The sequence below is a fragment of the Aquarana catesbeiana genome, linkage group LG01 (genome assembly GCF_042186555.1).
Source record: "Aquarana catesbeiana isolate 2022-GZ linkage group LG01, ASM4218655v1, whole genome shotgun sequence".
In the NCBI taxonomy this organism is placed as follows: Eukaryota; Metazoa; Chordata; class Amphibia; order Anura; family Ranidae; genus Aquarana; species Aquarana catesbeiana.
Window position 1 is genome coordinate 60,379,460 of NC_133324.1, and position 12,365 is coordinate 60,391,824.

A 12,365-nucleotide genomic window follows, 5' to 3' on the forward strand; every position below is an offset into this window, starting at 1 on the left:
TCTGAATGATGCCTGCAGCATCATTCAGATATCCTCTTTTTGGGCCGGCGATTCTCTGCACCATAAGAACAATGATAGCGCCAGTTCAGCCGCTTGATCATTCTTACAGGCTGCGAGAGGGGACATTCCCCCCTTCCTGACGCCTGTAATAACGATCAAGTGGCTGAACTGGCGCTATGATTGTTCTTGCAGTGCAGAGAATTGCCGGCCCATCCCCAGAATTAATCAAATGCCGCCGTAAGTTGAGCGTAGAGATTTCTGGTGACCAGATGGTCCCCAGTCATCTCTGACCCACAGAGGCCCAGGCGCGACATTATGGTGGCGGAAGTAAATGCCGGGGATGTGGCTTGAAAAAGTGTTTTTTTGTTTTTGTTATCGGTCTTTACAGCCTGGAGGAAAAATGTGGGGTCTTATGTTTACTTTCCTTGTAATAGGAATAAAAGTGTTTACATTTTTTTTTTTTTTTTTTTAAGAGAAAGTGTAAAAATAAATGTAAGATAAACCATAAAAAAAAAAAAATAAAGCGCCCCCATCCCCGCGCACAGAAGCGAAAGCATACGTAAGTCGTGCTCACGTATGTAAACTGAGTTCAAATCACACATGTGAGGTATTGCCGCGTGAATTGGAGCAAGAGGAATAATTCTAGCTCAGGACCTCCTCTGTAAACAGGTAACCTGTAAACATTTTTAAATTGTCGCCTATGGAGATTTTAAAGTACCGAAGTTTGGCGCCATTACACGAGTGTGCGTTATTTTAAAGTATGACATGTTGGGTATCTGTTTACTCGGCGTAACATCTTACACATAATACAAAAAAAATTCGCTAACTTTTACTGTGTTTTTTTTTTTTTTTTTTTTTTTTAATTCATGAAACTGTTTTTTTGTTTTTTTAAAAAGCGTTTGAAAAATTGCTGCGCAAATACGGTGTAAAGTAGAAAGTTGCAACGACCGCCATTTTATGCCCTAGAGCAGTGATGGCGAACCTTGGCACCCCAAATGTTTTGGAACTACATTTCCAATGATGCTCATGCACTCTGCAGTGTAGTGGCGCATCATGGGAAATGTAGTTCCGTAACATCTGGGGTGCCAAGGTTCGCCGTCTCTGCTAAAAAAAAAACATATATAATGTTTGAGGGTTCTGAGTAATTTTCTAGCAAAAAATATAAATTTAAACGTGTAAACGAAAAGTTCCAAAAAAGGCCCGGTATGGAAGTGGTTAAAGAGTTCGCTTTACCAAAAAAAACTGCCTTTACAGGTGGGGGGGCGCCTGTAGATTAAAACAGACTGTGCATCTCTGACTAAAGTTGAACTAACCTTTAAAATAAGCCCTCACAGACCTCTGTAGCTGCCAGCTTTGTGGACAAGTTAATCCTCAAATTCACAAGAGAGTCTCTGAAGTCAGGTTTCAGTTGGTTTGTAATATCGTGCAGCCTGAAGGATTAATTTTAGCAGGGGTTCCCTGGGATCTGAACATTATTTCATGAGTTCCTCTGAGGTGCAAAGGTTGAGAGCCAAGACCCTTTGCAATGGCCATGTCAGGTGTGTAAGGCTAAAAACTCCGGTGCACTGAACTTCTTTTAACCCAAGTAGTAGAAGCTCCTGGGTAGTTTAACCTGGGAAAAAACCTTTTTTTGGAAGCTTTTCGGGTGCAGTTTTGTAAACCAGATGAAGTTGTCTTTCAACAAAGTAGTCATGAAATACTGCAGAGAGCTTTTATTTCAGCTGCTTTGTTAATACAGGTTTGGTTCCAGGCAGTTTCTCACGTTTTTATGTTGAGGTCCACAAAATACGTTCTACCATAGCTTGGAAGTTCACGGTTATTTCACCCCAGTGATGGCTCCCCCGGCACCACCAGACACGGACATCTAGTCCAGTGAAAGCATCAGCTTCGTTTCTCTCTTCCTGTCCCTGATTTATATTTAATTTCCGATGATAATTCACGGCACAGTTCCCCGTTCCACAAGTGTGACAGCTTGTAGCTTTTGCTTTGTTACACTGATGGACATTTGGTTTCAATTAGAAAGTGAGTATTCGGCCAGAACTGAGGACCACCTTAGAGATAAAATTGAGATTTCCAAGAAACAAAGCAAAGAATGAGCTTGGAGGATCAGGAATGAAGAGCTTGGACTGAAGGAAATGCACAGAGCGAGCCAAAACAAGGGGATTATGAGCTGGGCTCAGATTGCATGATAAGCACAATAGAGGCTGCATAGAAGATACTGCAAGCCAGAGCTTGTGTCTGCAATGTATAATAATAATGATGATGATACTTCCTTTCTGAATCCACCCAACCTCAAAGCTGAAGTTTTAATCCACTTATATTGTGGTTCATCCCCCCCACCCCCCCAATTCATCAACATGCTAATTAAAGTGTTTATTACTTTACGCTGGGTCCCTGTGCTTCTCTATACAGTGCAGACTAATCATGACTGGTGGGAAGGTACGTAGCCTCCTGAAAAAAGAAAACCACCCTAACTAATGTCCACGTGTGATGCTGAGCCTTCACTATTGAGAGAACTGAAATCTGATGAATGAAAGGGATGGGCCAGGGACAGCCAGGCTGGGGTGGAAAGAGCTAAATGACAGTGTATTTCCTCCAGCCAGTGACAGAGCCTCCAGCATGGAGAACAGTGATCAGGACAGTGGTGAAATCACAAGGTATGACTTCACCAATTCTCACAACTGAGAGAACACGAACTACGAACACGAACTATATGAGAGAAAAGAAAACCTTAATGGTTCATCTTCCACACAATCAGCACTTCCAGATTCTCTCAGTAACGTGTCAAGTCTTTAAGGGTCCTTTCACGCTGGGGCGGTTTGCAGGCGCTATTGCGCTAATAGCGCCTGCAAACCCACCCGAAAGTGCAGCTGCTTTGATTCCAGTTTGAAAGCCCCGAGGGCTTTCACACTGGAGCGGTGCACTAGCAGGACGGTAAAAAAAAGTCCTGCTAGCAGCATCTTCGGAGCGGTGAAGGAGCGGAGTGTATACCACTCCTTTACTGCTCCTGCCCATTGAAATCAATGGGACGGCGCGGCTATACCGCCGGCAAAGCGCCTCTGTAGAGGAGCTTTACGGTGGTTTTTAACCCTTTCTCGGCCGCTAGCGGGGGGTAAAACCACCCCGCTAGCGGCAGAATACCGACGGTAAAGCGCCGCTTACAATAGCGCTGCTTTACCGCCGCCCCCGCCTCAGTGTGAAAGGGCCCTTACTTTTTGAGTTAAGGCCTACTATCATAGTAGAGCACTTGCGGTGTGCCGGGTGTGCTTGGGCACACCCTAATCACCCGTGCGACACAGATTCCCCCTTTCTGCCCGGGGCCCCCTCCCGTAGTGCTTCCGGCTTCCCTTCTCTCCTGCCACTGCAGAGAAAGACTGGACCCCTGATATTTCACCAAAGCCCCCCAACTGGGCACCTAACAAAATTGTAAAGAAGATTAACGAGAGAGAAAAAAATTCTAAAAAGTAATAAAAAATAAAAAAAATTACTGACACCTTCCACTGCCCTACTGACACCAATCTCTGCCCTGTTAACACCGTCCAGTCTCTTACTGACAGCAGACTCTGCCCTTCTGACACCGCCCATGTTTTTATATATTTTAAATCATATATATAAATGTGTGTGTGTGTGTGTGTGTGTGCAAAATGGGGGCCAGAGAAGCCTATCTGGCCCCCACCTAACAACTGTACATTTATCTTCTCAATCAGCACATCGCCCACAGTTATTAACTCTTGTATCTCTTGACCTTCCCTCTTAGATTGTAAGCTCTAAGGAGCAGGGCCCTCTGATTCCTACTGTATCAAATTGTATTGCATTTGTACTGTTTACCCTCAAGTTGTAAAGCGCTACGTAAACTGTTGGCGCTATATAAATACTGTATAATAATAATAATAATAAAATATAAATATATATATAATATATATATATATATATTTAAATCTATATATTTGTATGTGCGTGTATGATCTATGTATACACTTTTGAGTGCACACCCGAATGCGATAGGCTGCACACACCTATGCCTACTATAAAGGGTCAGAATGCCACAATGAGCAAAGTTCCTTTCTCGTGGAGACTAGGGACTTGTCTGTCCCAAGCTCAATTTTTTTTTTTTAATTGAAAACAAAAAAATGTATGCTTCATCACACTGTTATTCATATTGATATCCCATTTAACAGTACCAGTGCCATAGATTGCTTTCTGCTTTTTATGGCTCCCTCTATCATGTCACAGCTCTCTAGAAATCCCTGTGAAGTGACCGTGTTCAGGCCTAGTGGTTGGTTGCTGGACCAGAGCACTGTCATTTGGCTTCTTGTCTGGAAGCACCAGCATTGCCCTCGGCTATGATGGAGGAACGAGTAGTGGGGGAGCACTGGCAGGGCACCCATCAGTGGGATTGAAGTTGCCCTTTGCAAAGACCCTTTCACTTTGTCCTGCATGGGCAAGGCAACAGTGTTTTTTTTTTTTTCAAAAAAGTATATTTTGTGTGGCTTCACTGAACTCCAATGATCATTTTGTTTCTGCCTGTAAAAAATGAGCTCCACTACCTGGGTTGCATATTGGGTGTCAGCTTGTGGTTGTGAGTTGTGACAGCATCGAGCAGCTTTTATACATTTTGTTTACAGCTTTTTTTATTTGTATGTTTAGATCACTAATCTGAAATATTCATTTTCTTTCAGTGCTGATTCAAAGGTGTTGGAGGAAGCGACCATCAACATCTGCAAAGCATTAAGTAAGTATTTTGGTATGATAGGCCAGTTCCATTTAAAACAAATTTGTTTATATTGGGTGGGTGCAAGGGGCTTAAAGTGAATGTAAACAGGAAATTGTTTTATCATACTGTAGAGTATAAGATTTCCTATCATTTGAGCCCAGTCTTGCCACAAACAGTTAATCCATCTCTGAGCAATCCTCTTTTATTGTTCAGTGAGATAAAACTTGACAAACAGAGAAAAACTTTGTCAAATCCTCCCCCTTGCTGTGAGTGACAGGTGATTTACATATCTCGTGCACTAGCCTAAGACATGCGTTATTTTTTAATTCCCTCCCCCCACTCCTTTCTTCAGCAGCTCTGCAAGGATTGGCTGTTCCACACCTCACCATGATTTGGCATGCTGAAGTCATGTGGTTACTTTCCTGTCTTTTCACTGGATGTTAGAGATCATAGCATTAGTTCAGTGTAAGAAATACACAGGAGAAAATGCATATTGACAAGGGGAGTGTAGAGGCGGGCGGGCAGTCTACTGACATCACGACTCCACCCACCGAGCTCCAGACAACAGACCCACCCACAGAATCTGCATTTTTTCGGGTCTCATAACAGACCGAGGGGAGACATTTGACAGGTAAAGATACATGCAGGAGGTATGTATATCCTTATAGATAACCCCTATGGCAGGAGTTTAGAAAGGATGACATTGGGTTTACATCCACTTTAAAGCCCAACTCTGGCAAAGCTGAAAAATCGTTCTTGCTATGGTTCTGGTCTAAGAAAAGATTTTCTTACCCGATCTTCATCTCCTCTGCGCTGCTACACTGGTCCTCACAATATCTTTCCCTCCCATAATCCAGCGTTCTAAGGTCCTGATGTCATCAAAACTGATGCAAGGTCTGTGGGGCCACCCTGTAGCCGTCCCGCATCCACGTGCAATGCACTCGATTGCAGCATGGTAATGCGCAATTTAAAGAGTTAGATCAGGCAGTTAGGAGGCGACATATAGCCTCGCTTGTCAAATGCCTCTGAAAAGCGATCCAGGTGTGGATCGCTTTTCAGAGAAGAGACAGTCATTGCTACACGTCAGAACAAGCCCCCTACCCTTGCAGTGTGGGTGCAGCCCTACAGCAAGGGAGAATTTTCAAATTTCCTTCAGTTTGGCTTTAAATCTGCATCCGACTGCAAATGTTTATTTTAGCTTCCCCACCTCTTTTCTTAAAGGGATTGTAAAGTCTCATGGTTTTTTACCTTCTGCATTAAAGTGAAAAACCTTCTTTGCTGCTTCTGCCCACAGAGCCCCCCCCTTTTCTTACCTGAGCCCATTCATTCCAGCGATGACCACGAGCCGCTGTCTGTGTCCTCACTTAATAGATTGATAGCAGCGGGAGCCAATCAAATCCAGTGACAAAGGAGCGGGACTCGGCAGCGTGCCCCCATGGAAAGTGGCTCTCCGTGGGGGCACCCGATGAAGGGGGAGGAGCCAGGAGCGCCGGCAGGGCACATCAGAAGAGGAAAAATGGGGCTGCTCTCTGCAAAACCCTTGCATAAGCAACGTGCTTTAAAACGTGCGTTGCCACAACACATGGTAACTCACCCTATCTATGAGCATCTCGGTGCACCACGATGCATATACCATGTGTTTAAAAATAAAAGTGCAGTGCTAAAGAATGTGAAAAGATAAAAAAATTAATATATCAAAAATAGATCTCATATCGAGTATAAAGTGCAACAGTGCACTATATATAAAGCTAAACACAAATAATTGAAAGCCCATAAAGCAACTGAAAAGAGTCCAGAAGAAAGAAATAGAACTAATCACAGTGATGCACGGATGATAATACTACTTCTGATCAATCACTAAAACTGTGACGATCTATAACCAAAGGGATGTGCTTATAAGGGCACGTAGCCTCAGATACCAGAGCACTGAGTCGCCAACGCTTATGTGAAACTAGGGTATGAGGTTCAGGAGGCAGCTCTAAGGATCTTGAATCATATCCGCACGACAGGACCACCGGTCTTCACAGTGTTGGATCACGCATTGCGTTGGACCATAGAAACAAAAAAAGAGCTTCCACATTGTGTAAAACTGTATTTGTAGATTTTATTTTAAAAGGTAGAACACTTACATCATATCCAAGATAATAACACCTATATCCGAACTACAACAAAAATTTGTCCATGACCAGAATAGCGTGTGAACTCAATGCGCTTCGCCCTTAAAGACATCATCTAGGGTCTATGAGCATTCCGGTCATTGTACACACACACACTTATAGATATATATCTAGATAGATATAGATATATAATATGAGAGAGAGACCTAGCCAGATAATTAATGCCTGCAGTAACATACCATGCATTTCCGATCATTACTTCCTAAACTAAAATACGGCGTGTGTTCCAAGCTTCTTTGTCATATAATCATATGCAGTGGAGTGGGACATTAAGTCCATGTTGCTTGCTGAATATTACAGGGGTACAGATTTTTCTGTATGTAGCACTAACTCACGGTGGAGCTGCTGGTTTAAGCGGGTCTGGTACCTTCACTTTGCTTCCCTCTGTTTCACCGACACCGGGTCTAGGGGTTCCATTGAGTTTACTGCTGGTCGACACACGCACCAACACTGGAGTACGTTTTCAATGATTTATTGAACAGTCAAACTTTAGGAAGTAGCAGGAAAGAGACGGAAAAGGAAATCTTCAGGAGAAAAGCAAATATCTTCTTACAAGATCTTAGCGACAAATGTCCCGGTAGAATTCAGATAATTATGTGGAATGCGTTCCCCTCATGGGACACACTCTTTGCTCGTCTGGATAGGCCTCTCTCACTGGTCTAGCAGCCAGTACGCAGCACGAATCTAAAGTCTCTGCCACAGACTTATTTGGGGGGGTAAATCTGCACGATCCTCTGCCACAGGATGTATAAGATCTTCTGCAGTAAACAGTCAGTCACAGTGCCTGAACCTTTAAGCCGAACCGGCGACACTATGCTGTATAATTACTTTTCTTGGATACGTCCTGCAACCGAGTCACCAGGCCTCTCTATAGACCAGCACACTGCGTGATCTCTCTAAGACGGGTCCTCCCCTGGGATTCCTAGGCTGTCCAGCTTCGTCACACAGGACGACAGCTAAAGACCATTCTTCGGCCGCGGTGGTAGGCCCCAGACAAGCCCCTGGACCCACCCCTGCGCCGTAGCATCGTGGGCCTCCCGATCGGAGGACCACGAGGTAGCTCCTTAACGCATACCTGTCGGCCAGGAGGGCCAGCAGGTGGCTGTAAAAATGACCTTAGAACATGGCGTCTGTCCCATAAATACCCCCTTCCCAGAATGCAACTCTGAGGACCACCTCCACCGAGCTTGTCTCCGAGACAGAGGAGCATCTATACACTTCGACACGTTGCCCTTCCAACACTGACTAATGGTAACAGCGACACCCACCGGTCAGCACGGAAGCACACACATTGTCAGCCAAGCTGGAACAGAGGCGAACTTTTAACCTTCCTAACACACAATTTGCTAAATTTACCTAATCTGCGGTAGATTGTAAATCTACCAGCGCTACATGTATATCATTTTTAAATTTCATTATGTTTTATACCCTCATACCCCGGTTTCACGTAAGCATTGTTGACTCAGTGCTAAGGTATCTGAGTCCACATGCTTGGTGATGGATGCACGGATGATACTACTACTGATCACTGTGATTACACCAAAAGTTCTTTTTCTTTCTTTTGGACTCTCTTTTTTTCAGTTGCTTTATGGACTTTTCAATTATTTGTGTTTAGCTTTATATTGCATGGTTGCCCTTTTATACTTGATATATGCATTTGTGATATATATTCATTTTTTTTTTATCTTTTTACATTCTTTAGTGCTGCACTTTTATTTTTACACGTGTTGCCACAATGTTTTGTCCATTTGTAGTGTGAGTAGCTGTTTTGCTTTAGAAATTTAGCGCGGTATACTTTATATTCAATTATACCAAGTGTTGTGGTGCGCTGCATGGTTTAAAAAAGGGTTATTGTACATTTTACATAATGAATGGGCTGTCTTAGTGCAACAAATTTAACGTGTGTCATAATGTGCAATGACGCACCGCAGTAGAAATGTGAACGGGCCGAGTGATACAACATTTAGCATGTGATCTTAGATGTAGAAAAATTAAAATTCAAGCCTTGGGGGGAACCGAAGAGTCCTTTTTAGTTTGTGGGTCACCGTGTACAATTTTTAGTTTGTATGGGTCATTGTGTAAATTACGATTGAGTGTTTTGGAGCAGTTTGTCATGTTAGATGTTGGTAAAATAGGAGTTATTACCCATTTTTGTTCCAGACTGTTCTTGAGTTATGCTTTGTGGTCGGCAGGAAATGTTCAAATTGGAGTTGTTGCCCGGGGGCATAGATTGTTAAAGTGCACCTCTAACCCAACTACTTTTTTTTTTCTTTACATTTTTATGAAAGAATAATAGAACTTCTATTATTTTTTTTTTATTGATGTCTATGGCTCTATTTGCTCAGTAGCCGGCCATACACTTATTTTTTTTTTTTTTTTTTACAGACAGCAGGCAGAGAAAAACCCCTGCTGGGACCCGAGTGCCGGACCTACCACTCTTTTTTGTATACACTGATCAATGGCTGCAGCCGCTGATCAAGAAAAGTTTTTAGTCCCTTTGACTGGAGTTGATAAACTGATCTACTTCTGTCTAGCAGGGACAGCCAGACATTGATCAAAATTCAGTCAGTCCTTGCTGAACCAGCCAAATTTTGTATCTGTGTATGACCAGCTATAGTCCCGTGCATGGGGAGTTGCCCTTTAAAGTTCCCTCCCCCCTTCTTCTTTTCCTGTTTCCCATCCCCCCCTTTCCTTCACTTCCCCCCCCCCCCCCCCCAATTATTCTGTTCTCCATTTTTTTTATTCAATTTTTTTTTTTTTGCTCGTAGATTATTCGTTTTTTTTTTTTTTTTTCCTTTCACAAAGGGGGAAAAACGCTTGATTCTCCCATCAACAAACCCTCCCGCAGTGCTATTGTATTGTGCTGGAAGGGGGTGGGCGGGGAGCCTTGCCTTCCCAGCCAACAGAACACAATGATCATTGCCGGCTGCTATAGCTGCCAACAATAGTCGCATGCAAAAAAATCTGACTGTCTGGTTGTAATGATGTCGATCAATGGACTAACTGCAGTACAACCAGCCTGCCCATACATGAATCTCGGTCAGTCCTTGACGAACCGACTGAGATTGGATTCATCATGGCTGGCCTAAAGTTGGTTAAGCCACTACTATAAAAACCTCCCATCCCCTCTGTAACTTAAAAATATGGGTCCCTGTGCCTGTGTTATAAAAAAATATGCCAATCTGTACCTATATCAGAGCGTCTCCTGGTGCTCATGTGACTCCTCGGCTCTCTCCTCTGCCTGGCTGACAGCTCCAGCGGGTGGGGCCGAGCACTCCCGATGACGTCAGAGAGAGAGCTGAGGAGTGACGTGAGCACCGGGAGACGCTCCTGATATAAGGTACAGATTGGCATATTTTTTAAATAACACAGGGACACATATTGTTATGTTACAGAGGGGAGGGGGTGGGAGGGGGCTTTTATAGTAGTTAGGAGAGCAGTAGGAGGGGAGGAGGTGGGCACTGACACAAGCAGACAGGCAGTGAGGGGGGCGGAGAGGAGGACAAATGGACAGAGCAGGGCTGCGGCTGAGGGAGGCACGTAAACTGACAACAGTGTCAGGGATCAGCAGCCATGATAAACTGTGGTCAGTTTACAGGGGGGAGGGTATAGCCGGGCAGGTTTTTTTAGGTGATAGAAGGGGCCAAATTACGCATCACAGGCACTGTGCTGTATAACCTGCTTTAAGTGTGTAAATATTTTCCCCCTAATAAACATCCTAAAGATAAATGATTAAGGCCGGCCATACACAGTTCAAATCATTAATGGGCAGGCTGAATATACCAAGTTGATGGATTGATCAACTTTGGTACAACCAGCCTGCGAGATTCGCTTCCGATTATCGCAAACAGCTGCTCCCATTGGGAACGGCTTCTCCCGCCCCCCCCTGACAGGAGAAGACCATTTCTAGGCAGCGGGGATTTCCTTGTCAGCAATGTCTGTGTTGATGGGGGAATTGTGCAAATTCGCACCGTCTATGGGCTGCCTTACAGCTGAATGTAAGAAAAAAAAAGAAGAAAATTGCCGGTGAAAAAAACAGCTTGGGGTCCATATCAGGCCCTTCGGGTCTACTATGGATTCGAATGGGACCCCCCACGCCAAAATGTAAAAAAAAAAAAAAGTGGGGCCCCCTCAAATCCACACCAGGTCCTTATCCAAGCATGCAGGTCAGGAAAGGGAGGGGATGAGTGAGCGCCCCCCCCGAACCATACCAGGCCGCATGCCCTCAGCATGGGGGATGGGTGGTTTGTGATGGGGACAAGGGCCTCTTCCCGACAACCCTGGGCTGTGGTTGTCCGGGTCTGCGGGCGGGGGGCTTATCGGATTCGGGAAGCGCCCTTTGTTTTTTCTGTTTGTGATTTTGGCTGCACTTTGGCTTTAAAGCAGAAACTAAAGGGGTTAATACCTTTCCAATGGTTTCTAACCAGCACTAAACTCTTCCCCTGTGTGCCGGTCTTCAGCCGTCTTCATTGGCTTGCATAGGATGGCGTCACTTAAGTGCACGACCCTGCCATTTCAGCACACAGAGATAATCCCGGTGCTGTAAGCCAAGCTGCGTATCTGTAGCTCAGTTTTAACGCCATAGAAGACCGATAGCAGGCAGGTGGGGACATTTTATTACAATGTCTCTTCTGCAATAAACGCCTGCTCACTGTTTGTTATAATGGAACCTCAGTTCTGCTTTAAATCAGGACCCAAGCCTTCATAACACAATAAAAATGAATATCCCATTAAAAGATAGTGTCAAAAGTCAGCTTTTGCTGCAATAGTCGCCTTAAATCCAGAGATTTCCCCCACAGAACTTTTTTGCTTAAAAAGAAGGCAAAAACATTTCAAGAGAGTAGATTCTATCCAGCTTAAAGTGGAGGGCCACCCTGAAAAAAAAAAATTTCACCAAAAATCCTAAAAAGATAATAAAAAAAAAACATTTGAAAAAAAAAAAATTTTTAAACTTACCTGAACCCTTGTTGCTAGGCAGTCTTCGTAATCTGCCTGTTCCTATTCCTATTCTCAGCTGCTCCTAGCTGAGCGGCCCCGTTGCCTTCTGGGAACTGTGTGTGTTCCCAGAAAACCACGGGGCCATTCACAGATCGCTGCGCCGCTCGCGCGTGCACAGTAGGAAACTGGCAGTGAAGCCGCAAGGCTCCACTGCCTGATTCCCTTACCTAGGATGGCGGTAGCGTGACCCGAGAACCGAGGGATGGGTCGGCATCGGGCGGCCGACATCGCGGGCACCCAGGACAGGTAAGTCTACTTATTTAAAGTCAGCAGCTATAGTGTTTGTAGCTGCTGACTTTAAAAAATTTTTTTTAGCTGGCCGGAATCCGCTTTAAGCAGCACTCAAAAAAACAGAAACTCATAAAATTAAAAAATGAAAATTAAGTAATAAAAAACGTATGAGCAAAAAAGGACTAATTAGTTCTTTTTTGCTCATACGTTTTTTTAATTTAATTTTCATTTCAAGTTTTTGTTGT

The 12,365-nt window shown here is 44.1% G+C and overlaps 1 protein-coding gene across 3 annotated transcripts in view; it reads left to right on the forward strand.

Moving 5' to 3' along the window:
- Positions 1-12,365, forward strand: part of DYM (dymeclin) — a 566,463-nt gene that overhangs the window by 74,363 nt on the left and 479,735 nt on the right. For all 3 annotated transcript variants that reach the window (XM_073619238.1, XM_073619231.1, XM_073619222.1), the window contains exon 3: positions 4,680-4,732. In XM_073619238.1, coding sequence (XP_073475339.1) covers positions 4,680-4,732 — 53 coding nt within the window. The remainder of the gene's footprint in view (positions 1-4,679; positions 4,733-12,365) is intronic.